The sequence below is a fragment of the Opisthocomus hoazin genome, chromosome 16 (assembly GCF_030867145.1).
Source record: "Opisthocomus hoazin isolate bOpiHoa1 chromosome 16, bOpiHoa1.hap1, whole genome shotgun sequence".
Taxonomy (NCBI): Eukaryota; Metazoa; Chordata; class Aves; order Opisthocomiformes; family Opisthocomidae; genus Opisthocomus; species Opisthocomus hoazin.
In genome coordinates, this window is record NC_134429.1 from 14083861 (window position 1) to 14111217 (window position 27357).

Sequence of the window (27357 nt, forward strand, 5' to 3'; positions counted from 1 at the left end):
GCAGCTGGAGCTATTGAGGAGGTTGTTTCTTATTTGCATAAGTCCATGCATAGCGTATTTTATATTGCTCTTGGAATCTAGCAGATTTGGTGCTGATCTCACCCTGACTTTGTAAGAAATAGAGTAAATAAACCTCTTGCACTGTGCAGTCTTAGCTCACCCTCTGCGTCTTCTAAGAACCCTCTAAATATGACACCAAAATTAGTTTATGGAGCTGTATTATCATTTTCCTCTCTTTCTGTCTTTTTGGTCATAATGAACAGGGACGCTTCCTGTCAGTCAAGTGTCAAAACGAAATGCTTTCCCTTCATCCGTCAAAATGCTTGTGCCGGAGACAATGGCTGTTCCCTTAGGCAGCTGCCAGAGGGAACACAGGGATAGGCTGGGTTCTTAACCGGGCGAATTAACTTCTCATGTTGATGATGTTGTTTAAGCATGTTTGGGAGCCTCAGGAAGATGAAAGGCCCTCAGAAACTTTAAGTCATGCTCACTGCCAGCTGAAAGAGACCCTCACACAGGGAAAGACAGTTGGAGCTGGAGCTGCTCAGCATCTGAAAAGTGGGATTGAAGGATGTGTCGATCAGCTCCATGGGCTTTTCAGAGTAGGTGGGCTGTCAGGGCAGAGTGGTCATGGCAGCAAGTAAATGCGCTTCCAGGTGTCTCATTTTGAGGCATCTCTCACCCGTTGAGGGCTGGGCACCCAGAATTGCTGCCCTCCTTGACCTGCACCTTCAGAAGGATTTAAGCTCCATCCTCAAAACAAGTTGGGTGCCAAAATGCCACAGCTACTCTGAGACTTTGGAACCGAAGAACTGTGGGCAGGTTTGAAAATGAAATGAGTCTCTGAGTCACTTTGAGGGTTTTGAACGCTTCAATCAAAACCTTTTCTGTTTACCTCATGGTCTGTGTTACGGAGGAGAGGCAGGCATTTTTATTGCTGCTGTTCTGGTTTCATCTGCTTCACACGCGGCGGGGGTATCGCAGTGCTCGCATCTCTCCAAGCGTCTGGCTGCAGCCCGAGCTCCTCGCTTGGGCTTGGCACAGGATCACGACTGATGGGAAAATCCCAGTCCTTCGAAGCCTTGCTTGCAAAATGCTGCTTCCCCAGTTTCATATTGGTGCCAGTTACTCTTCTTGTCTTTTGTTAAAGTTTAATTTCATTGTCTTGCCAAATGATCTTGCTGCAAAGGCTACAGAGGAAGGTGAGGAAAGGAGGTTAATGCAATAGATGTTATCCCTGTCTACAGGGATATTTGCTTTTTCCTGCTTTCAAATTGCTGAGATAAATGCCACCAGCAAACGCTTACAAATGCAGGGTGAGTAATTTAGATATAAAATGTGAGGTCGGCCACGAAGTCAAGGTTCAAACCTAAATCACAAAACCTAGGAAAGTTGAAACAAAGAAGGCAGTGTCTTCTGCAGTTAGGTAAATTTAGAAGCAAATTATTTTCCCACTGGTCATCAACAAGAAAAATGCACTTAGTTTCACACGAGGCTTTAGCACATGAAAAAAGTTATGAGGTACTCTCTCTCTACTGAAAATTCTGTTGATTGCAACAGAGGTAAAAGCACCTTAGCAGCAACATCTAGAAAATCTAATAAATAAAAAATAAAGATTCCAACCGAGACAAACATTTGAATACTATGTAATTAGCTTTGAATGCTCTACTTGTTCTTTTTTGCTGGAAATGTCATAATTTTGACAAACGATTGTGCTCAGGTAGAATGAAAACGTCACTACAAAGAAATGGGAAGGGCCCGCGAAACTCTGTTAAAATGCCACCCTGAACACAAGAGGAGGATGTGCTTAAACATCGTCATGACTCGTGTTTTCTAAACGAAACCTCACAACTGACATGCCTCTCAAAATCAAGTTTTTTTTCAGTGAAAGAAGCATTTCGTTAGGAAGAAAAACAACCCACACCAAACCCAAGAAGAGTTTGACAGATTTCCTGCCATCCGTTTTTACCTCTGACTGTGTCAAGAAGTATTCCAAAATATTTTGTTAGGTAAGATGAGCAAAGACGTAGCAATTTGCCTGTGATCTGGGCAGCTGCTCCGGACTCATCCCTCGTCCACGCTGAAGTACATGGGAGCTGCGGTTATCGTTATTTTGGCTGTGAAGCACAAGCTTCTGGTGCACCGACAGCCAGACGTGTGGTGGTGGGCTTTCTGTGAAGGAGTACACCAAGAATAGTTCCCTTCACTGCAGCTTGTGTTTCCCAGGGAGGCTGTGGAGTCTCCTTCTCTGGAGATATTCCAGCCCCGCCTGGCCGCGGTGCTGTGCAGCCTGCTCTGGGTGACCCTGCTTGGGCAGGGGGTTGGGCTGGGTGACCCACAGAGGGCCCTGCCAACCCCCACCATGCTGGGATTCTATGGTTCTGTGATTGTGTTTCCCCTGTATCCTAAGGACAGTGAAATCCCATTTTCTGGAAAGTCAAAGCTGTCATTTTTTCTGACTGCTTGGGAAAAGGCCGGTGCACTGTGATACTGCAGAAACAGAAACATGGAAGGTTTTCTACAACTGCTGCTGGAGTTACTTGCTCTTACAGGGAAGTGAAGTTTGGAGCTGTAGATACACAGTTGATCACAGAATTGCATTCTTTACAAAGAATATTACTGCATTTTATAGGCATGGTTAACAGAAATAACAAGTTTAAATACTGGTCTGAAAAATCTCCTTTATTTTAGGAGGAGTTTATTCAGTTCTGTGCCCATAAAAATAAATGACACACTGAAAGAAGTGTCTTGAATGTGAAGCTTTTGCTCCAAAGATATAATCGTATCAGGGTTATTAAATGCTGAATATAGTCTCATTTTAACCTCAAATGCATGAATGTATTTCTAGACACTGTTTTTTCCCACATAAATAGGGTTAGTGATACTGGATGCAATGGCTTAACAGGTACAAGTCAAAATTGGGCAGTAATTGACACAGTAATATGAAAATTGCAGAAATTACAAATAAGCCAAAATATCCATGGCATTGTGCATCTACAGATGACACTCTCCTGTGAGCTGAATAGTTTGAATGAAAAAAAAAAAGGTCTGGATTTCTCAGTCCGCAAAACGAGTTAAGGCTACTTCTGCACGTTGTGGATTATGTGTCTTGGACAAGAAGGAAATGCGGGAATAAAACAATTAGCAGGCAGGAACCGACAGCGTGTGGCTCCGCGGGCAGTATCGGTGCAGACGTAGCATCTGGTGTGGTCCTCAGCGTCACCTTTATCTGCAGCGGGAACCAAATCCGCCTCCCAGGCTCTCGGAGGCAGCTGGCTTTGTGCGAGTGCTTGATAAAACTTGACCCTCTGATCCGCTGTACTCAAGAGAGGTTTATCAACCTGTACGTTTCCCGTGTTTGAATTTTAGCTTTTATAATGCTCTGCCAACAGAAGGGTATTTTTTTAAGATAGAATTTCTAAGCCCAGCGTTTTGTTAGTGTCACATCTTACAGTTCAAGTGCTCAAGAAGGCAGCTCCCAAGGAAATTTAGATACTTATTTTAACAGTGTCCTCCGTCCCTTCTTTCCGCTACGAACAGCAAACCTAGACACATTCAAGGGGAGATTTGCAGGTTGCCAGTTTTCATGATTTTATTGCAAGTCTTCTAATTGTTGATATTTTTCCTATGTGGCAAATCTGCTGGGTTTGGTGGGGTGTTTTTTCTTTTTCTTTTTTTTTTTTTTAGTTTCCAAGCCTTCTGGTTAAAAGGAGTGCCATCTTAAGAGTGAAACAAAGATCTTCAGAGCTGATGTGAACAAACTCAGTTTGTTTAGTTTTTACATCGTGTTTTTTAAGCCAGTTTCAGGATTTCTGGTGACCCTCACTGATTATTGCATCCCCAGCAGATTGGCAAGACAATATTCATTAGTCTGTCAGCACTCACAACACGTAACTCAGCTTCATGCTCTTCCAGATGTTTGGTGGGAAACAAATCAAGCTCAGTTGCCTTCTAACAATTTCAGTTCATTCAAACCCCAGAAAAGCTTGCGATTTGATAAATTCCCTTCAGGAAGTGTTTTCTTCCACCTTTGACACCGAGGAGCCATCGCATCCTGTTTGCACCAGGAGCGGCTTGTTAAACCAGAACCAGTCCGAATTTGTAGCTGAACAGCAGGGAAAAGCCAACGAGTCCCTCACCAGTGGTGGCATCTTGCCTTTGTGGTTTGTGATGTTACCATGGGCTACGGAACTTGGATTTACGGCTGGGAAGTTGAAGCGCTAAGGATTTAGGTGACTTGTCCAAGATCCCACAGCCAGTCTTGGGCAGAGTAGGAGCCAGGCCTCCTGTAGCCCGTCAAAGCCCACACCATACTGCTGCCCGAATGCAAGCGCAGCTGGGCATCGCTCCTCTGAAGTCAGCTCATAGCAGCCGGATATCTGGCCTGTGCTGTCTTTGTGTTGGCGTACGTAATTTCTGTTGCTCGCTTCCTTTTAGTCTAAATAAAGTAGCTATTGTTTATGAAATATAGTAGTTGCACAATTAGCTAAAGAGGCAACAAATAGATGATTACCCAACAGAAACAAGAGAGCAGCAGCTGTAAAGCTGGGTGCCACCGTGCCTTGTCCATCTTTGGAAAGGGTTTTTCGGTTCTTGGCAAATTTGAATTGTGTTTCTCTTGCAGAAGTTAGATTTACTGGTTTGGCATCATGCCTTCCACATCTCTCAGTCTGACATTGTTCCTGGCCTGGCAGTTTGTAGCTCTCTGGGGAATGAAACATCTCAAATATTTCTGTAAACAGCAATAGTCCGACTGTTGAAGCTGGGAGTCCAGTTTGCTGGAGGAGTTATGGGCTCTCCTGGCTCAAAGCACTACTGAAAGCAGCAGGACCACATCACTGGCTGCTTTATTCTGTGCTGACTCAGTCTCCTTGTCATAAGCATAAACATAGCAGAGGAATTTATTTTCGTTTGGGTTTTTTCTTTTAGGGTGAGTGGTAATATAATTTATTAGTCTAACTAGTACAGCTGGGCGGGAATAGGCAAGTGTTTAGGCATGGGAGCACTTCTTCAGCTCGCCAATATTCTCGTAGTTCTAGTGGGACTATTACCCAAAGAGAAACTTATTATTTTCTGAATGACCCCTGGCAGTATTTCAGCTAGAGTAAACACTGAGCCTTTTAATTTTTAAAATATTGGCCAAACTCTAGTTAACTTCAGCTTACTACTGAGAGGCATTAGCTATAATTTACAAATGAAGAAACTGAGGCAAAGAAGAAAAGGCCTTGCCAGAGGGCTGATAAAAAACCCAGAAGGACACAGCAAAATAAAACGGCGCTTCTTTCCCTCAGCACAGCCCTGTCTTGGATACATAATCTCTGGAGTTCTTGAGCAGCAGATGATTTCTGCAAGGGGAATATGGACATCTGTCCTTGCCGCTTGGTTCTGAAGCTCCCATCCTTTGTCTACTGTCTGCTAAAATACGTGCATGTCAATGGAGGGGGAATGTAATGAGAAATTGCAAAATTTGTTTCTGTGTTGCTGGATTCAAAACATATCCATGTTTTTAAGGACTGTTTAAAATTGACATTTTCATTGCAGTAGTTAAAAATCCAACTTTGAAAAAAGCTTCTGCGCCATTAAAAAAAAAAAGGTGTCAATGAAAAACTTTGGTTGTTAAAGAGCTGCCATGGCTCTACAGAGCTCCACTTCTTGATGTCATTTTTCATTTCCAAAAAGGTCAGATTTGTAAGGAGAAACTAATAAGCTGAAAAAATGACCAGCTTCATTTCTGAGCATGTTTTCCTCCGGAACTATAGGTCCATTTATTGGTCTGATGGCTTTCTTTTGCATCTGGGAAGCTCTGAATGCAGCTCCTTGCCAGTTACACACAAAACATTTACAGCCCAAAGAGGCCAGCTTGTTAGTAATTACTGTAATGAGTTCTTCACAGTGTTTCTCTGGAAGGTGATTGAGCCCCTAATGCAGACACCAGATATTTTTTCTTCAGTTAATGGTGTGGTAAATTATTCCTGCGAGGGGGCTCATTGAATGCCTTCTTTGAAACAAGTTAAAGACCACAAAGGAAAGAAAAAAGCTGTAGGTCTCTTCTCACCAGTAACAGGAAAAAATATTTATGGAGCTTTTCAGATCTAGATCTTCCCAATGTTTCTGCAGGTAGGTAAGAGTCTAAGGTTGGGTCGTGTAAACAACGACTGGCACCAGCGAATGGATGGGGCAGGTGCTGCAAGGTGTATTTTCCAGTTGGAAAGACGTGGGACAGCTTGGGTGAAGGAAAATGGGCTCAGTGTGCTGAGACAGAGCTTGCCTTGTGATCCCGATGGCTGTGAGCTTTGCAGGTCAGCTGCTCACCTCAGTGGAAGTGGGAGGTGTTGAACGGGTGCAATACTGGTACGAGAGAGGGCAGAACAATTTTCATGAGCTTGGCCTTTATATAATGAGATTTCTTCTACTGCTAAGAGAATAAATTATTTGGTGTGTCCAAATGATATTAGCAAACACTACAGTGGGAAAGGCTTCCTAGCCAGAATCATTAATCAGGCAAAAATGAACTGTTGCATGTCTTACGTGTCTTTTTTTTTTTTTGGACCAGCAAAAGACTTGTGATCCAACTTCAGTAATATAAATAAGGACAGGCATTATTTATAATTTAGCTCTATAAAGATAATATTTCTATACATTGCATATGTCTACTTGCCATAATCCTCAACTGCCTTGAATTTCCATGCTTACATCCGCAGGGCTGGCTGTAGATTGGTCCCAAAGTCAGGATTTGGAGCTTTCACAAGAACGCTCATAGTTTCTCCCAAAACCTGCGCAGAGAGCAGCAGCCCATTGCCAGGGTGGTGAGGGAGTATTTGAGAAGTCACTGTGATTTAGGGGAAGCAGAAAACACGCTGCTGGTCTGTGTGCAGTCAGTCTCTCCCTGCCCTTAATGTCCCAGATCTGTGGGTTGCCCAGGTGTCAGAAGGGCAAGCCTTGTGCTCGGTGGTCTCTGGGCTGTCTGTTGGCATCACCCGGCTCATCGCTGAGAGCATCTCGTGAGAGTTGTGGCCAGACAGCCGGGGAGATGAAACTTTGAGCAGCAACAGCCTGGATTTTCCTCTTTCTGTTTTGATGAAGAGTGAGTGCATTTGGAGAGCATCTTCGTTGCGAGTGGGGTCATTATTCTGTGGACTGAAGTTGCGCAGAAGGTTGTTATTTCATTATAATAAAAAGATTTAAGAAATTTAATCAATTGGCTGAGCAAACCCGTTTTAACTGCTCTTCAAAAGGGAGTATGGGCTGGGACTTATGATGTGGGAGATGCTGAAATCCTCTGCCGAAAGGCAGCTGGGTGCTGGGTGTTACAGAAACCTGCAGTGGACTCTGGTGTGGCAGTGCTGATAAAGTGGGGGGAGCTCGTAAAGGAAAGACCTGAAGTGCTTTGAATATTTTTTTTTTTTTTCCTTTTTGCAAAAACACCACCCATAGATGTTATTTGAGATGCTGTTTGGTAATATTAAGTGATAATGAATTGCACAATTTGCCTACACGCATCGTTGCCTTTTGCCGGATAGTCAGAAACACTCATTGGCAGGCGAGGTTTCCCTGGCAGCCTGGAGCTCTAAAGACTTCTCCACGCTCGCCTGGGAGGGATTTTCAAAGTATCTGTGCATGCAGTGTGGCTTTTTGGCTTTTCTCTCCATGGGAGCAAATCTCCAGTCTCAGTGGCAAATGCTGACTCCCTGCAGAAAACTCCGATTTAAACGTTTTCTGTAATTTTTTTGCAGCCGTGTCAGCCGATGAGCCCAGGAATCTTTATACTGCATCTCTTGATAAAATTATGACAGTGTCCGTCCTCTTTCATTTAGTCACTCCTGCAAGCAAGAATTAATTTGAGACTCTGCTGGCTTTTGTCAGTAGATCTCAGGATATGTTATCTATGGTTTGTTTTATTCTGTACTCATCTGGGCAGTAGCTGGAGTGTATAAAACGGGGTCTCCTGGAACGGCTTTATTGCTTCAGCCTCTTCCTTGAAGTAGTCTTTGGCACGAGTATATTTTTTCCCTCATCTCTGACAGAAAGCAATTTCCTTTCTCCCCTGCATGTCCTTCAGGCACCGCTGATTTGCACCCCAAAGTGCCCTGCAAAAAACCAGCGTTGTTGACCTGTTCTTGCTTCTGGGGGTGGCAAATGATCCTCACCTGAAAAAACCCAACATGGGACAGCGTCTCTGATAGCAGCAGTGAAAAACACCACTTCCAAAAATAGATCATTTTCTCCCTCCTTGTAGGTGACGTCAGAGCACTAACGGAGGATAGTTCTGGCTTCTTCGCCTCTGGAAATTGCTCCTTGCAATGAAGAAATGGTGAAATTGGAACAGGAAAAGCTGGGGAGCCAACAGGGCTTTGAAAGCTGTAACTTTTACTTAGCTGGTTGTCTCGCTCACGGCGTTACTGATATGTTATCAAGCTGAAGTCAAAGGGGACTGATTTGGGAAGGGAAAATCGGTGTCTTTTAAAATTGTTTTTTCTACCTTTTTTTCCTTTCTTTTTATTTTCTTTTTCTTTTTTTCCTTTTTTTTTTTTTTTTAGAGGATCAAGAGTATCTTTTAATTTGAGCTGAATATACCGGTGCTTGTATCTGAGGTCCATAATACATATTTTTTTTAAAAAAGGTATCATATGCCTGCAAAAAAATTGCAGGGTTCAATGCTGTGCTGCTCAGCAGAAACATTTAAGGCTTAATGTTGAGAGGGATGGAGGGTTTGCCTCATTATCCTTCTCACATAGATTTTCAGTGGGCACAAATCAGAAAGTTCCTCTGATTTAAATGAGAAATATCAAATATCTTCTGCTTACGAGAAGGGTCCTTTGGAAGCTGTGTTGCAGACTGATGCAGGACACCCAGAAAACCATTGACAAGAAATGGTTTGATTTTTAGGCTTCCTTTGTTTTCACTTTGTGTGTTGGCCGGACATTCAGAAATGCATGTTTTACTTTCGTGACCAAGACTCAGACGATTTTATTTTCAGACAGATTTTCCACAGTCTGCGTGGAAAAAGATTTGATTTGCTCAGCAGAGTTTAAACATAGCGCTAAGGCAGACCCGTATAAAAATGAGCGCAAGTAAAATACTGATCTGCTTTTTCTGCATCCTTACTGGATAATGTGTCTTCTGATTTCTCTGGCATCTCTCTAAACCTGGAGAATTACAAATGAGAGAAGCATTTGCCCCCCACTGCTTAATGTGCCAGCCGTTGCTTAAACAACACTAAGCTTCCCAAAGGGTAAGAGAAGAAATATTGGAGAACGTAGAGCTATTGCTTCAGATAAGGAGGTTAGAATAACTTAGACTAATATAATTTTGTTTGTTTTGAGTGACTTTAAAGTCGTAAATCCTGGGAGAACTGCTCCAGGAGCCACTTTCTGCTCACAGTCAGTGTAAATCTGGAAGGAAGCCGTTAGCTCGAGGAGGAGAACTCTGGTGTACACTGAGATTGCTAAAAGCAGATGTGGGCTTACAGCTCAGGCCAAAATTTCAGAGTATAAAAAAATAATCTGTCCTCAATTCTTCACTGGTCAGACAGGATGGGATGAACCAATACTCGTGCCTTGGGAAGATGGCTTTCAGGAGTGATGTGTCTGATAGAGATGTTGGTGCAGCCCCAGAGTGATCAGAAAATCGAACCTGCTGCTGCCTGCCTGCAGCCAGATGCCTGCTGCTGCTCTGTAGGAAACACCTACAGCTTCCCGGGGCTTTGGGGCGTTGGCAGGCATGAGGACGTGTGACAAAACGCTTGCTTCGTGGTGAGAGGCTGAGGGGCCTGAGGAGAAAGAGGTGAGAGATGGGGGGGGGAGCAGGGCAGGGGCAGGGGAGCTGCAGGAGCAGCAGGGATCACCCCCAGGCCCGACCGTGGCCCAGTTCCCCACCCCTGGGGCCCAGGGCTGGGCCCCAGGCACAGCCCCACAGCCAGGGTCACAGAGGCTCCCAGGGCCGCCCGCCCGAGCCCTGGCAGCTGGAGGTCGGTGTGTCCTGCCCGCAGGCCCGGGGAAGGCAGAGCGGCCTCCTCTTGCCCAGGCGGCTCCACGCGCGGGTGGGGACAGAGCAGGGGCCTCTGCTGTCCCCAGGCCTGTGTGGGTCTCGTGCTCGTGGACCACCCCGTGTCTGCTGACGGCCTTTCCAGACATGGAAAGAGAGTAGTGGATGAGGGAAGGGCTGTGAATGTTCTCTACCTGGACTTCAGTAAGGCCTTTGACACTGTTTCCCACGGCATCCTGCTGGAAAAACTATCTGCTCGTGGTTGGGTGGCTGCACCTTTCACCGGATAAAAAAACTGGCTGGATGGCCAAGCCCCGAGAGTTGGGGTGAATGGAGCTAAATCCAGCTGGCAGCTGGTCACGAGTGGTTTCCCCAGGGCTTGGTTTTGGGGCCGGTCTGGTTTAGTATCTTTATCGATGATCTGGACGAGGGGATTGCGTGCTCCCTCAGTAAGTTTACAGATGACACCAAGTTGGGTGGGAGTGTTGATCTGCTCGAGGGTAGGAAGGCTCTGCAGAGGGATCTGGACAGGCTGGATCAAAGGGCCGAGGTCAGTCCTATGAGATTCAACAAGGCCAAGTGCCGGATCCTGCACTTGGGTCACAACAAACCCATGCAATGGATGAGAGGAAATGGCCTCAAGTTGAGGTTTAGATTGGATATTAGGAAACAGTTCTTTACTGAAAGACTGGTCAGGCATTGGAACAGGCTGCCCAAGGAAATGGTGGAGTCACCATCCCTGGAGGTGTTCAAAAACTGTGTAGATATGGCACTCCAGGACATGGTTTAGCAGGCATGGTGGTGATGGGTTGATGGCTGGACTTGATGAGCTTAGAGGTCTTTTCCAACCTTCACGATTCTCTGATTCTATGACTTGGAGAAACCTGGCTACATGTATGCGTAGGCAAACTCACTGTGGTTTCCACTACACCTATGTGCCATGCTGCTCCCCAAAACCCAGCACTCACAGCAGAGCATCACTCTGAGATACCTCCGGCTCTGTGTGCATTGACCCATGAGAAGGAGGTGTCTTGAAGAGTGATGCTGGCCTGGCTTGTGACGTACAATAGTGTGTGGCATACAGAAGTCCCACCCATCAGTAAAATTATTACATAGTGAAGACAGATGTAAGCTTTTGCTTGCAGGCCGTCATGTTTTGTCAAAACTGTTTTTGGAAAGTGATATGGTGCTGGAGAAATGCTTGCGTGCCTGAGAATGGAGGAATGCTAAGCCCTGATTTCCTTCCTTTCAAGAAATAAAACTTCTCTGAGGAGGCAAAAAGCTTTGTGTGGCTTTTAGTTCTTCACTTCCACTTTTGTTAGAAGGGAAAAAACAAACCATATCAGAACCACACTCTTTGCTAGAATGAATCCTTCTGCCTGACTTGCAGAATCTATAATAGAAATGCTGACAGAACCTAATTTATGATGGTGTGAACAAAGCCATGGTAATGGGCCTCAGAAAAGAGAAAGCGCTTAAACTTTTAGATGGCTGAGTGTGGGAAATGGATACAGAGACTTTCCAGAGGACTGTGGGCAGAAGACTGAAAATGTTGGCCCTGGCATTGGAGCAGGACCCACGCGATGTCAAAATACACATAGGAGGAGACCAGAAATCAATGGGCAACGCATGGAGCTCACCAAACAATTTGCATACCTACGGGGCAGTTTTAGGCATTTTCTAGTGATAAGTGAACACTCCCCAAACCCGCTCCTGCCTCCTTCTCTGCCGATGGTTCACGCATCTGCAGTTGAAGCGGGGTTTGATGGTGGGGAGGCTCAGTCCGCCATGGTTAGGTTCTGCTGGCTGAAAGGCGAGGGAGGAGTTGTGGCGGAGGTGACTTCTGTCTATGTGTTATCGGGATGTTTTGCTCTGGAGAAAAGCACTAAAATGATTTGTCCAGGGGCAGTGTTTCTTGAGGCTCCTAAATCTTATTCCGTTCAGCTGGAAATGAGGTATTGACATAGGGAACTAAACAAAACCAAGACTCTACAAAATTGTCGGTAACAGCTCTTGATCTTGTCCAGTTTAACCTCAGAGTAGCAAAGCAAGAGAGAAATGTATTTGTAAATTGTGGGGGGAGAGTGTTGGAGGAAAATGGAGCTTTTAAGCATGCAGTCCGTAATCACTGCGGGGCACAGGGAGGGCAGCATGAGATGCATCAGAGCCCTCAGATCTCTTTCTGGCAATGACCAAGACAGAGTGCTGTGGAAAAAGGCCCAGATTTCGCATCATAAATATGATAAACTCTGTTGTGCAGAGGAAAGAGCAACTGTGATGTTGGAGAAAGTTCCCAAATGTCTTGATGGTCCCGTATTAATCACAAGAGGAGCTGCTGGTTCATTGCATGACCAGCTTAATATACACTATCCATCCCAGTGAAATCCTTGTTGTTATGCTGGTTTTCTGTACCTTGGAGGTGCCAAGGATGCAGGACTCAGTTGCTTTAATGTGGAGGAAGCAAGTGTCCATTCTGCTTGGCGCTGGATGGGTGGGAATAACTATTGCTTGGAACAGTCAAAGACTGAGAGAGAGAACTAGACCAAAGCTGTCTACCACGTGTCCTGCCTGGACATGGCGCTTGCTCTTGCACCATGGCCACTAAGATAAGCAACTGCCCTGTGTAAGGACCTCTGTAGCCAGTCCTTCACCAGCTTTATACGTTATTATAGGAGTGGTCTGCCACAGAAACTCGCAGCACACTCCAAAGGTCAGTTTCTGAGCCAACTGAGGTTTAAGCAAACTTAATCTTTGGCTTCAAAATAGCCAAATTCGCATTTCTGCCCCATAGGTTTCATCAGCTTTTGGATGCTGGGATTGCTATCGAGCTTTTTGGCAGGTGCACAAGGTGCAGAATTTATCTTTCCTGGAGTACAGCAATTTGTAAAGCCGAAATCGTTGTATCTGAGTGGCGCAGGCCAACGAGCCAAGCGGGAGCCGTGACATCCAGGCTGCTGGGCTGCAGCCTCTGTGCCTTCCCAGCGAGCGCAGTGCCCGTGCGTGACCCACTGACACCCCGAGCCCGGCTGTCACACGCTTGTGAAAGCTGGAACTGATTCAATTAGTTACTCTTAAGCCCTTATCTTGAATATGATTTATGTTATGGTTTGAAATGGACCCATCCATCGTGGTGAGCCTCAAACACCTTTTCTATAAGCAGTGAGGTACACAAATAGCCCAAACTGGGGCATCCTTCCAATCCCCTCAGGGTCTCCCCAAGCTTCGAAAGGCTCCGCTTTTTATTTTTTAGTAAAAAACCCCCACTTGGTAAGGAGGATTCTGTTCTTTCACTCCTGCATTTTGGAGACATACCTGTTATCTGTTATGGACCTTTTGTCTGGGGAAGATTTGCTCCTTAATGAGTATGGTTTATAGCTAATCTTTGCTACTTCAAATTTTGTGGTGAGATCTGCTTTGGACAGAACTAGGTCGAGTATATTTCAATTGCCTCGTGTTCTTAAAATCAGATTGTCAGAGAGTCCTAAATAACACATTGCCTTATTCATAAACAGCCTGAGCAAATCAGGATTCGCAGTGTGTGCCGCTGAAGAACAGTTCAGCGTGTGACAGTGATGTGTTACTCTGAGCCGCGAGCTTATCAAAGGGTTGCACTGCGTGAACCACCGGCGGAAAGAAAATACACTGAAGAATTACTCGAGCCTCATTTATTTAATGAGCCCACAGTAAAAATGTAAACTCAAAACTTGTGATGGTTTAAAAGCAAATTGTATCGCAGACTTTTCAGATCTGTATAAATGCAAACCTTTTCATTGGGCAGAAATGAATTTTGCCATTAGTTCGTATCGTTACAGCCCTTATAAACAGCAGCATCATAAAGCGTGTGAAATGGCCGAGGGACTTCTGTGAGCCAAGGAGGTGGTGATTTCTGATGTGCATGACTGGGACCAGAAACCCACTTACAATACCTGGGTTTTGACCCTAGGTTGGAGAATGTGAAAGATTAACAGTATTTCAAATACCAATAATCATGAAGAAAGCAAATGAGCAATATTTTAATTGTTGGTCCGGCTCTCTCCCACCCAAGTTCATAAAAAGCCAATTTTTTGAGGTTCTGCCCTGCATGTTGTCTGAAGTTCTGGGTCCCAGCACATCGTGGGGAGCAGTTCTCTGAGCTGGGAGTCAGGAGACTAATTTTTCCCCATTTTTACTCTAGCAATGACCTGTTGTTTGACCTTGGGCAATTTACTTTCTTCACAGCTATACAGTACTGCTGTTTAGATTTGCCGGATCCGAGGAGAAAAGGCTTATGGCTACTTTCTTAACAGAAAGGATCTTTGGTTTCAACTGGATTTTATAAATACTAATATCAGACAAATTTATGAAAAGTAATATTTGTAACAAGTTACTCTTCTGTTTCAGAATCTTTCAGTGCATATATCTACCCATATATTGCCCTATCTACTGCTGGGATGTAACCTTAAACCTTAGATGAGTTGCCTATAGATGCGTGTATACCTATTGGATATTTATAATTATTGATCCTTATAGCAATAGCTCAGTACTTTTGTAACCCTCACACCCACTGCATGTACTATTAAAATTACAACTTTGGTAATGCAGAACCTTATCACGTAGGGAAAATTGACTGCATGTGGATTGGTTGGGGGAGCAGTGAGATTGTGGTGTTTAGATCCTGATTGAATCTGGCTGATATCTGGAAGTAACCCAAAATTAACAATGTAGTGTTAATTAGCACTACAGTGTTAGTTTAGACCACATCATCCTGTTGCTATTGCTGCAGTTCTCCGTCAATATTGGACTTGATGGTCGTCACCAGTCTGTACCATGCCTTTACTGGTTCCCTTAGCAGAGAGGCCAAGGGCAGTAATGGGGACCAGTTCCCAGCTGCACTTTTCAAAAGGAGGATGCACTCTATAATTCATCTCAAACTGAGCAAATGGTGTCATGTCCCTCCAGCATGGTTTCATTCCCATTTTGCTTTCCTTCTCTCTCTCCGCAGCTGTGGAGTCACTGCATTCGTTGAACGACCAGATCTCCCATTTTATCGTCAACAAGTCAAAAACGCTGGATGAAGACGAAGATGCCTTTTTGCCCAGCGAGAAGGAATCTCTGAAAAATGCCATGATGCTGATGAGGCACCTCCTAATGGATGCACAGGTAGGAAATCAATAAACTCCCATCTGTTAGGACGTGAGGAAGGCACATTGCACAGATCTGGAGGCAGTACTTCATTTTTACGGGCAGTTTTAGCAGTGGAAAACCTTAGTCCCTGACATTTGTTTAAAACTGACTTTGGCTTCTCAAATCTGCAGCTACGGGAAGGACATATCGGTGCACAGAGTGTGCAGCTCGTGATGGGGCTGGATCTCAAGTCTAGGGTTGAAAATCGCTCTGAAGTTTCAGGAGAAAATGGAGCAATATACCGATCATCAGTCCTAGCAAAAGAAAATCATTTTGCCACTAAACATCTGTGCTGAATGCCAGTTTTAGAAGTGCCAGGCATATAACTGAGCTGTTGGTTTAGCCATGCTCTAAAATGCCAGTTATAAGTCATGAAATGATGTGCAGATGTTTCTTTGTGCCTTTGCTGCTTGAACGTAAAATCTCTCGCTCTGTAGGTTTACTGTGTTACAGTGTGCTTCCTCCATCTGATAAAAAAAACCCAAAGCTTTTGAAATATTCAGTATATTTATTTTTTTATATTCCCTTTTGGTTTTTATTTGTGAAGTCTGGATCGAAAACGCCAGCTTGTATCAGAAGGTTGTTTTGAAAATAGGGTGCTCTCCTCTCTTTTTTCCTCCTGTAAGCCGTAAAATCATAGAAACATAGAAATATGGCAAAGCAGGTCTGAGACTGGCCCGCGCACTATCAGAGCTCTCCAGGGATGGGGATCCCACAGCTCCTGCTCCACACTTTGTCTGCTCTCATGCGGGATTTTTCGTTTTTCTGAACATCTTATTGGTATTTCCCATATTGCAGCTTGTGCCCATCGCCTCTTGTTAGAAGCTTAACGAGAAAATAAAAGAGGAAATTATTCCTGTGAGGATTAGCAAAATAATCTTATTCAGGGCTTTTCCTGATTGCTGTCCCATGCTAAGCCCGGCTTGCCATCGCAAGTGCCAGCATGAGTCGGTGCTGATAGTATTACTGCAATTACCCAGCGCTCCGTTAACCAATTGGTCCCCAGGCCCAGGTTCTCGTGACTTGCTGCCAGCATTTTTACAAGTGCCTAAATGGAGAATGTAAACAGAGAAAGCTACACATTTTTGTGTTTTATTCACTTATTCTCCCATGTGGAGTCTGGTGGTTATCTTATCTGCTTCTCTCCCTTTCAAAGCCTTTGATCCTAATTGCTTTGGCCAGTAGGGATCTTGTTGCATTCAAGAAGAGGTCTGGGAATCCCTGTTATTTGTAACATGTATTTTAATGTTGGGTAATTTTGCACGAGGAGTCAGTCCAGGCTTTGGGGGCTGTGGAGTGGGCAGTGAGCAAATGATTACAGCTGTGCTCAGGATTTCATTTCTACGAGCACAGAGTTCATGTCACTTTGGTACGTCTTTAGTCATCTCCCTTTACCCTAAACCAACGGGTGGGACACTGCTGCGTCATGGAAAACATGAAGGCTTAGACTGTGCATTTGGATTTACTCGCATAGCCTGTACTGCAGCTGGGAATACCTTTGGGGGGAGTCAGGCATGAGAGTAGGCAGATGCTTACAGGCATCTGCAGGTTGCAGATTAAAAAAAATGTGGGGCGAAAAGGTAGATATTGATAATCCTCTTGTGCAGGAATTCTTTTTTTAGCATCTGAGAATTGCTTTACAAGTTATCAGTTGTCCTGAATGCATATTAAGAGCTGCTCGTGATAGACTGACTGATTAAGGAAATGCTAATAACAATAGGGAAATGTCAAGTGCTCCTGCATCCTCGTGATGCACCTGGATCTCTTCCCAGAAAGGTTTTTTGCCTGGCATTTTCAAGTTGGAAGGATGACAGGATGGAAGGTGGCAGTGATGAGGAAAAGGATGGAACTAAACAGGTGACGACATCAAGTACAAAAAAAAACCCCAATAAAACAAATCCTCTGAGGAAGGAAAGAAACATGAGGCTGGCAGCAAGCTACCCAAACAGGAATATCACCGCCAGTGTGTGCATATAAGCACGTACTAACCCTGACTGCAGAGTGCCCTGTGGCTCTAATTACACAGAGGAAAAAATATCACCAATGCAATTATTTCCCTTTCCTTACCTCATGTCATTTCTTCCCAGCTAGTGTTTTTCTTGGGAAGATGGAGCCCTGCAGGTCTAAACAAGATCAATTGTGCAAGGGTCTATACAAAGATAAGCTGAAATCCAGTGTTTGGCCCTTTTATTCCCTTTTCTCCTCTCTTGGTGTGGACCTAATTTTGGCTGGCAGATAATATGGGGAGACAACGTCTAGCTTTAATTTTTGGGTAGCAATTAGCTGGACTGCTAACCCACTGAAAGGGACTGATCAGAGGGGACGGTTAATGGGCATTTCTCACTTCTCCGGCGCTATTAAGATGCTTTGGAAACACAGCCTGTGGGGATGATGTCTTATGCCTGTTGCCTTTCTGGTGTGGAGAGAAATTGTACAAATTTTAGTAACTCTCCCTGGACACCAGCACCCAGATGTGGCCGACGCAAAGTCTTTGGATTGACCATGGATCTAGCTTTGATCTTGAAACCTTTCTTTTTTGGCTTAAGATGAATCACAAAATCAATCAAACGTAGTTTTCCACTTCAGAAAATGCTGTGAGCATTTTTAGACCAGGCTGCAGCGGGGACCATGTGTATCTGCCTGTGAAGGTGCAGGTCTCCACTCTCAGCAATGTACCACCGAGAAGACAAAACAGCAAGGACCCTTACCAGTGTGGAGAAGAGGAACCACAGCCGAGAGGCATTGGGGAGTTTGTTCAGGGTTTCACAGTCATATTTTTTCATAGCCAGAATGTGGACTCCACTCTACTGAGCACCAGCCCAGTCCCTTCATTAGTCCATATTTATTTCTCCCTTGGCTTCTTGGAAGAACCACTTTCCCCCATCTGTTTTGTCAATTTACTCTACCTTTCACCGATTTTCATGCCTCATTTTTTTGCAATACCAGTGTACAAGCAACTGTGACAGTAGTGACTATGGCTTTATAGGAGAAATTTGCTGTGCTGGAGGTCACTTGTTGGTAAACAGAACAGAGAAACAGCTGTTGAATGGGGAAGAAAATCTCCTCTCCCATATCTGACAGGGCTTCCTCCCATGGAGAATGGGGCATTACCTGAGATATTTTGCTCTACTGCCTACAGAAATGTCACTGGTGTCAAGTGAGTAGCATTGGCAGGAGGAGTGTGAGCACGGTGCCGGGAGTTGCAGTGAGGGCTGGCCGAGAGGTGGCTGCTGGTACATCGGCTCCGTCAGCGGTATTAAACTGCGTGTGGGGATAGGTAATAAGCTGTGTGGAGCCTCTCAGCAATAGGCTGTCAGCTCAAATTCTGCCCAGGGAAGACAGTGATTTAATGAAAGTCATTACAGTCTGCAGGGTTTTCTTGACCCCAGTGGTCTCCATCCATTACGCACCCCAGATAGGATTTCCTCATCACAAAAATAGCCCGTCGGAGGGATTGCTCGCTGACCCACGCGCTCGCTCCCCGGCTGGAACAGCTCTGGGAAGGGAGCATCACCCTCCTTCCCGGTCAGGGTTGGAGCTTTGCATCCAGGTTGCTCATTTCTGGTATTTGGTTCAGGTTTGCAGCAGCTTCCTGACGTCAGTCTGGAAGTATAAAGGTATCGCGTTCCCCTGAGGAGCGCTTAGCAAGTCATCATCTGCATAACGGCGCTGGAAGCGGGGAGAAATCCGAGAGGAAACTGAAATAGTGTTGTATGAACTAAAAGGTGTACTTAGATGATGCTGGTGCACAAAAGCAGACGGAAAGAAAAGGTGCATTGATTCTATATGACACGTTCCATCCTCCACATAGTGTAGGAATGAATAAACAATTTCATTTCTGCCAGACAGCCCCGTGCACGATGCTATCACAGAGATACGGCAGCCTATGATAGATTGTCATTGTTGTCAATCATTTCTGACAGTCCTATTATGCTTGGAAAGGATGTTTGCTCTGTGCGTGTTGTTTTATAATCCTCAGAGGTGGAATTTTATAGCCTAGCAGTGTTTTTTCCTCAGACGTTTCCCTAAGTAGGATTTATTGTTTCTGAGACACACGTGACGTGAATCCATTGTGCCTTCAAACTTTAAATGTCCCCCCAGCTTTGCCTAAATTTTTGTTTTCTTTTGTTTTCCCTGACTTTCCATTTCTAATTGCTATTGTGAGAGACTTCACTGGCGTGGAGCTGAAGGAACACAACATCTGAGGGCTGAGTCCTACATATCTGATCTAATCTAGCTGTTTGCTGAAGCAATTTGTCTAATGAATTGCAAAGGTGCACCCAGGCACCAAGCATCAGCCTTAGACACAGGGTAATATTCTCTCTTATGTGAAAGAACACCTGTAATTTTTCTGGATGCCTGACCTTAAAAGCCAAACTTTCAGGGAGTTCAGTACATTTAGTTACTTCCATAAAGTGTTTAATTGACTTCAAGTGGATTTTAAGTTCTTTGGGAGAAATACGATCTTTTCATTCGGTTCCTTCCCCAGCAGTGTTGTGACTGTCGTCGAGGACCTCTTAGGTATTGTGGTAAAAGGAATAAAAAGACATAGAGACAATCTTTTGGTTTGGACTGCACTTTTCAGATGCAATCATACCACAAATGATGGCTTAAGAACAAGATTGACTTAGTAACCTTGTGGGGCACCTGGCTTAAATTTAACTGGATTTCAGTTGTCGGCTAGGCATGAGAGTGTGAGGATGTAGAGATACTCCATTGCGTCTCTGCTGAGGGGTTCCTTTCATCCTTAGGTAAAGAGAGAAAATAAATGTGGGGGTACTTCTAGTCTAAGTTCTTAACAGAATAGTACCATCGTTGTCCAAAAATCATAGGGGAAAGAAGGCTTTCATTTATATTTAGAAATTTTTTTCTTTAAAATCTGGTGTTCCATCACTTTACTGTGAATAAAATGGCTCCAGCTCTCATTAACTAGCGGGATGAATCTTTAGCAAGTGTTTACCAAGACAAGTCTGTAGATATTGCTGGAAGTTGATACCAGTTTGGGTAGAGCATTTTGCCCTGTTTTTCTCTGGGAAATATTTCAGTGTTTGAGTTGTCGTCACTGTAAGCCCGTTAAGGTTGGCACTGGGATCCTGTGAATAAATCATTTAAGGTGAGAGTGAGTCTTCAAGTTTTTGAAAAGGAAAAAGCTACTTGACATGACTGGCTTTTAGCCATTCAACATCCCATCATCTGTTGATTTTTCCTTTTTTTATGTCAGCCTCCATTTCCCTTTCTTACCTGGAAAAAAATATAGTTTCTTGAGCTCTTTTACATTATCAGCTTTTCTTCAGTAGTCTCTGTTGTCTTTCTGTGGCAGACTGTTACTGAGATGGCTGTGATAATAGCGGCAGAACTCGTAGCAGAGCACTGTTACTTCATCAGCTGACCTTTAAAAATAATTCTTATTTTCTACGGGGGTCTGTTGTACAAAACCGACCATGTTGTTGCAATATTTTGCTTGCTAGTTAAACACGTTCCACCATCTGCTTTTCAGACTTTTAGCAGACCGAGCTTCAGGAGCGAAACCCCAGGACCTTAATTTTCACACAAGTGGGTCATATTAGTATCAACAGGAAGAAAAAGGGAGGATTTGCTCTTTATTTCAACAAACTTACGTTATTTGAGTTCTGAAAGCATCCTCTCCACACCAATGTGTTTTGGAGGACGCAGAAATATAGATGTGATGCTAATTCTCTGTTATGGAATATTATCAAAATGCAATTGTGAATTGGTGTTCATGTGTGTCAGCATTCACATCTCGTAAGCTGGTTTGGCTTGGAAAAAAAGCTGCCATTAAAAACAGGGTGTATTTAGGGGAAAGCCTGAAAAACAAACTTGCTGCTCCGCATGTTGTATTTTTTTCACATTAATCTTGCCATCCTATTTCCACAAGAAGAAATCTCCTTGGCAATTTGCAAGCCAGCAGCACATCTTCTAATGATCCCACTAGGTCTAGTCTGAAAGGGAGCAAAAAAGACTCTCACTTCTGTTGATGGAGGAGAAGATAAAATGCAGAATCCAGCGAGCTTCATCAAGGACCGTGTTGTGCCTAATGACATCATTAGCATGTGTTACACAAGCCTGGTGTGCGGCGCCTGTCCCTAAACATGCACCTGACCACCCGCTGCCTCTCTTCATGGCTGGGGAGAGGAAAAATTGATTTGCGGACTGCCTCTGTTAGTTCAATTTATTTGGAGACTGATGTGCTGTATAATGAGGGGAGATCAAAGATACCGTTAACATAGGTGTGCTGTAACGTGCGTGCTGCTGTCTTCACCAGCACAGCTCTGCACATCATTAGTCACCGGCAGCTGGTGGGGTTTGGTAGGGCTGTGATCCTCTTGAATGTTACACCTTGGGCTCACTGGTTATTCATCACCTGGTTTTAGCCATCTGTAATTTATTGATTCATATGGGGGAGGTTTAGGCTGACCTTCTCTGTCCTGCATTTTTAGTGTAAGGGAGAGACTTTTGGAAATGTGTGATGCTATTTAGTTAGTATTGAGTTAAGTAACAGAGAAAATTTCCTTAGTGTGTAAAAACGGAGGAAAAGATGGGGTTTGCACAACCCTTGATGGATGGCTGAAGAGGCCAAAAGCTCTGCATGGTTCAAACCAATCTATCTTAGGTGTCTTCTGCCAGTGGAGGAAGACCTAATCCAGATTTGGAAATAATATTTCTTCTAGTATTTAAATTTAATTTACTTCCAGTTATTGAAATGTGGAAAATTTGACTTGCAACAAATCCATCCTGACCTGATACCTTAGGCAAGACGGCCGTGGCTGATTCAGGGTCTGCTTTAGCCTGTTCTTGCTGTAATTCCAACTCTTTTGATCCGTCTGTCCTTCGTCCCGTGTCCGACACCGGAGCGGCCCCGTGGCACCAACGGGTCTCTCAGCATTTAGCTGGCGTGGGAAGAGCAGATTTGTCCAGCGTTTTTGCTTCTCTGGCACCAATACGTGTGATCAGCCTGGTGCTTGGATGCCGAGTAAGAATAGTTGTCGCTGTACATTTTTCAGTCTTACTGCTTGGCAGGGTTGTCATCTGAGGGTCACCGTGGTTGTTTAGCTACAGCTGTACCCTGGCCTCCCCTGGGACTGGAAAGAAAAAGACATCTTGAATGTGTTAAATCCTTATCCATGCAAAACATGACTGTCTGCATCATGAGGAGACTCTAAATTGAGCTGGTTCCTCCTGCGTGGATGCTGGTTGTTGCTGAGGCTGCTGCCATCCCTCCGTGGCGGTGCCACGTCTCAATTGCTCCTTGCCTGCATGGTGCAGTGTGTGCTGCAGCTCTCAATATACTTTGCTTTTGCTACAGAGCTGTGCTGGAGCAGTGGAAAAAAGTGATTTCCAAGGCAGGGAGACCATCACTGTATGGCAGGGCTGGGCGTTGGGATGCAGGGAGGAGGTCAGCTTAAATGATGTGATTCTGGAAATGAACAGGGCTTAGGAGGGGGTAGAAAACTCTGTCATGGTAGGGGACAAACCTGAGCTGGGACAACGCAAAGGATGGATTCTCTTGCCTACCATCGCTGCAACAAAATATTTGTATCACTAAGTAACAGTACTGAAAAACAACATTACATTTATGAAGTCCTGTAAGACTGGAGCTGGTGGTAACGCATTGGGTACAAGGTCGTTCGGCACTGCAACATTGGGTTGGTTCTGGTTTCGTTCTCTCTCTTTTTTATTTTGCTCTCCTTTGGTACTGGAAGATGCTCATTATTCTGATTTAGGTTTGATATTGCTGGGTTGAAAGCATAGAAATGCTTTCAATATTTGTAACCCTGCAACAGTAGAAGACTCAAAAAAAAAAAAAATCACCACTTGTACAAACAGGAGAGCATAACCTCGTGTTTGAAGGTGCAGGAGTGAGATGCTCAGCAGGTCTGTTGTTCGTTTAATTGCTTATAAATTAGTATTGACTTTTATGTTTTCATTATGGTGTGGAGGTCAGCAAGAGAGAATGTTTATGCCAGTGGAGAGGTCAAAGTTGGATGTTGTATAGCAGCAACTCAGCACTGTAATTCAGAGAGAGAAATGTATATGTGTGTGTATAGATAAAAGGGTATAGCACTTCAGAAAACAAGATAGACACCTTTCTTTAGGTCAGAGGGGAACCAAGACTGATTAAAAGAGAAGATGCATAAAGAAGCTGAGATCTCTGTAGACAAATCTCTGCAGCTGTAGTAGATATTGCAAATCCAGCTCGTACCCAGATAATTCCAAAATTCCAATTTCTCTGACTCCTTCACTCACAAAACGCCCTTGCACCTCTGAGCAGGTGGTCCAGGACAGAGCGTTTCAAATGCAGGGTCCTGTTGAACTCCAAAGAAGGTGACAATTTTGTGTCACTTAAGACCTGATGTATATTCATGAGTGGGGTGGGTGTGGGGTGCGTGTGTAAAAGCTCTGCAAGCTTTAATTAGAGTTCACGAGAGATAAACGAAAAGTATCTTCATAAATGTAGAAGCAGCAATTAGGGGAGACCAGACTGTATCTGCTATGGCAGCAGTTTATCAGCAATGCAGATTTTCACTTAATAAGAAAACCCCAGTTGTGCAGCCAAGAAATTAAACAGAAAATCCTGGTTGGCTTCACTCTGCGCTCGGGAAGCCTTTCTACACGATTCGAGGACTTGAAAACTCGGGAAAACGTGTTTTATTCCCTCCAAATGCTCAATATGTTTTCTTCTGCCTGGAGAGCCTCTCGCTCTATTTCTGCTTAACAAACAAGCCAAAACCCCCCTCTAAGTCCCCAAAGCAACTGCATCAGTACCGGGCCGCTGCAATAAGCCACCGGGAAGCCCAGGAGCTCCATCACGAAGCAATTACTGCTCCTGAGTCAGCCGCAAACTTTCCCTGCAACCTGTAAGCTCAGGGGTCATCAAAGTTGAGCCCAGCTGGGGGGCGCAAGCCAGCCAAGCTTTACATTCGTATTTTTGTCTCAGAAAGACTAATAAATATTTAATGGCTCTGCAAGATAGAATGAGCGTTTGTGTTCTTTCTACATGTATCAACAGTCGCTTTAAGCGCTTGCTTGATCAAAATTAAGCCATTTCTCCAAATTCATGCCTTGGATGCTGAATAGGGAGCTAATTCTGCAAGCAAAAGCTGTCTTGTTTTTGAAACCAAATTCTAGTGGAAGAGCTGGTGTTTGGAAGGGAATGCTGGTCTGCTATTCCTGCTGAAAAGAGCCACAAACGTTCAAAACAGCCAAGCAAGTTAACCCTGGCAGCAGACCTTGTCCAGACGTTGTAAGCTTTTATACTTTAACTCCTTCTAGGCTGTAGGCTAAGCTGCTTTCTAATGAAAGCATCCATGTTAAATGTGCTCTGACTGATTTCATTTGCACAGGGCTTTGGCAAACCATAGATTTTCTCTGGACTCAAATTTTCTGAGCCAGGAGATGGATTCACTGGTTGCAAGACCCCATCATCACTTAAGATCTGCTCTTCCTGTGGAGAAAAAGTGTATTTTATCTCTTGTGTAAATTTAAGGATGTAATTTAATTCCCATCTTCCTCATTTATCTGTGAGTTGGGAATAATATTTGCCTACTTCACAGTGATCGTGTGAGGCTCTTCATTAATTAATGTGTAAAAGCTTTGAGATCCTTAGGATGCAAATTGCTTTAAAAGATGCTGTTAATAATAAATATCAAGTAATGCACCTTGGTACCTCTTAGCAATAAATGGTGCTATCATTTCTGCCCAACTCTTCCATGAATTAAAAGGCTTTGAGTGGGACTGGAACCACGAATGGGATTGGGACCAATTACCATGTAATCATATGTCAGTTTTTATATCCTTGACTCTCCTGTCATGGGACTCTCGGGAAAATCTCCATGGATTTTAATGGTGCAATGTCAGAATTCAGCCCCAGACGTGTTTGTGTGATAATTGCTGGATAGCCTGCGTTCTTCTGGTAACTCGGTTGCTTAGTGATTAAGCTAAAAGCAAAACTATGCTAGTTTAATATTAACGTCAATGGAATTAGCCACTCTTTCTGCGAGTTAAATGTTACATGAAAATTTTTGTTATAAGGAAACCATGATTAATTTTTTTTTGGTATTTGAATTTAATTAACTATTTTGTTGAAATGCTGATAGTTTTTGACCCGGTCTATGCGCTTAACCTCCGCTCCGGCGTGTGGAGGCCGGCTCTTGTGGAAAATCCAACAATTTGCTGCTGGGTCACCCGGCTCAAACTTTTATTAGATTTCAAGCTTGCAGCACTTACTCTCCTAAATGTGGAGTCTCTGAACATGTATCCCACGTAAATAAAGAGCCCACATAAAGAAATTACCTGATCTCTCAAAGATATCAACATTATTTCTATGGAAGGGGAAAGCACCAAAACTTGGAGTGACACACGGGCTGGAGCCAGGAGAAAGGACCGTGTGAATTAAAACCTAATTATTGCAGAAGAAAGTTGGTGCCCAGTAAGGTGCGAATTTACAGCAAAGCGTCTCCCCCTTACCAGCAACCCTGGCAACCCCTCTTATTCATCGCTGAGTAGGAACTGCCACGAACCGCACTGTCGACATTACTGGTGCCACATGGGGGAGATGTTGAAGAAGAGCTGGATCGCTCCACTCCGGCACACGACTTCCCAGGGCAGAGCAGCCCGAGGTGTTTAGGAGCCTAATTCCTTCAAATTTATCCCCCCATATCATAAGCGTTTAAATATCCTGTATAAAAGGGGTCCGTGGCAAGCCACCTGGAAAAATTATCCCTCTGGGCGTGAGAGTGCACGCGACATCCTCCAGCTGCTGAAGGTGCTTTGATAAGTAAGACCACAAAGTGATCAAGCGAGGTCAAAATACCGAGTGATGCAGGCCGAGTGCTGAATCTCTTCATGCCAAGTGTAGCGCCTGGTTTTAGCACCATCGCATCGCTGCTTGCACTCCTGCCTGGCAAGCCGCTGTTGGGAAGGGGGGGTTTGGAGCAGCAAAGGCAGGTGGGCTGGCGTGCGGGGCGGTTAGCAGGCTATGCAAAAAGTAACGATAGGCCCATACAGGTGGCTTGTGATTTACGCAGGGCCACTGGCCATCTTTCTTGTTTCTTATTAAAATAATACATTTCACGCTGCCTGTGAATAAGTGGTTAATGCTTATTTATGCATGAGAAATCTCCATAAAAATGGCTTTAGGGAAAGAGAATATATATGCTATGTGAAAGGCAAAAAAGTAGGGTTTTCTTTTTGAAATAACTTTACAATCCCCATCCTTTTCTGCAATGGTTTAAAAAGACATTTGCTCTAGGACTCTGATATATTTAATAATATTCTAGCAGCTAGGTTAACAGGTAGAAGCAGGTACGTTTGTAATGGAGGCGAGTTGTGAACATAGAGGTGGGTAGCCTGGGGGAAGTTGAGATACCTTAATCTTCTAGCTCAAAAAACCCCCAAACAAACCAAAGAAAAAGCTACAAATACACAGCGCGTCCCCCCAACGCAGGGAGTGCTGCCCACTTTGAAGGCATGTTTCAGCTGACTTTGGGGGAGCTTCGGCTCCTCTTTCAAGCATGACCTTCCCTTGCTGGCCACAGACTGCCAGAGGCTGAGAGAATATAGCGACTTTTTTCTCTCAGTCTTTCTACATAGAATTCGAAATCACTGCGTGATGTGTGCTTCAATTAATATTCCCCAATTGTTTCCTTTTCCCTTCCAAATGATGTCAGTCTCCATTATTTTTGGCATAATGGTAGCAAAAGGAATGTCTGATTTTCTAAAATACTTTGTCTCTCGTTTTTGTGTTCTTCACAGTCTTTACTCATCTCAGGACTTTTTTTTTTCTTTTTTTAATTTTTATCCATCTGGCTTTGTCTTACATTGCAAAAGACCTAAAATAAAATAGTGAAAACTGTCTTAATCTATTATTACTCAGTTTGTACATTATTAATAATGAAGGCAGTGTAATGAGGCTTCAGAGTGAACAGTGAACACAACATTAAGATGTTCTTAACTAACATCTGTGGCTGATGCTTGTCTTATATTGGCAAAAGCCACCAAGATTTTACATGAAAACAGTATTTATGTCTGGAGTTGCTTTTATAGAATACAGTGGCTTCATTTTTTACTAGCTGCCTGTTAAAAGAAAGCATGAAATTCAAAGCAATGAATGCTCAGCTCTATTTCAGTCATATTTAAGGTGCTGATCCTGGTCTCAGCGTCGTTGCTTTGCTGAAAACTTTTCTCTCTTGC

General features: G+C 44.1%; 1 protein-coding gene across 1 annotated transcript in view; it reads left to right on the forward strand.

Moving 5' to 3' along the window:
* KAZN (kazrin, periplakin interacting protein) overlaps positions 1–27357 on the forward strand; it is a 239543-nt gene that overhangs the window by 44683 nt on the left and 167503 nt on the right. The window contains exon 2 of the mRNA XM_075437451.1: positions 14966–15123. Coding sequence (XP_075293566.1) covers positions 14966–15123 — 158 coding nt within the window. The remainder of the gene's footprint in view (positions 1–14965; positions 15124–27357) is intronic.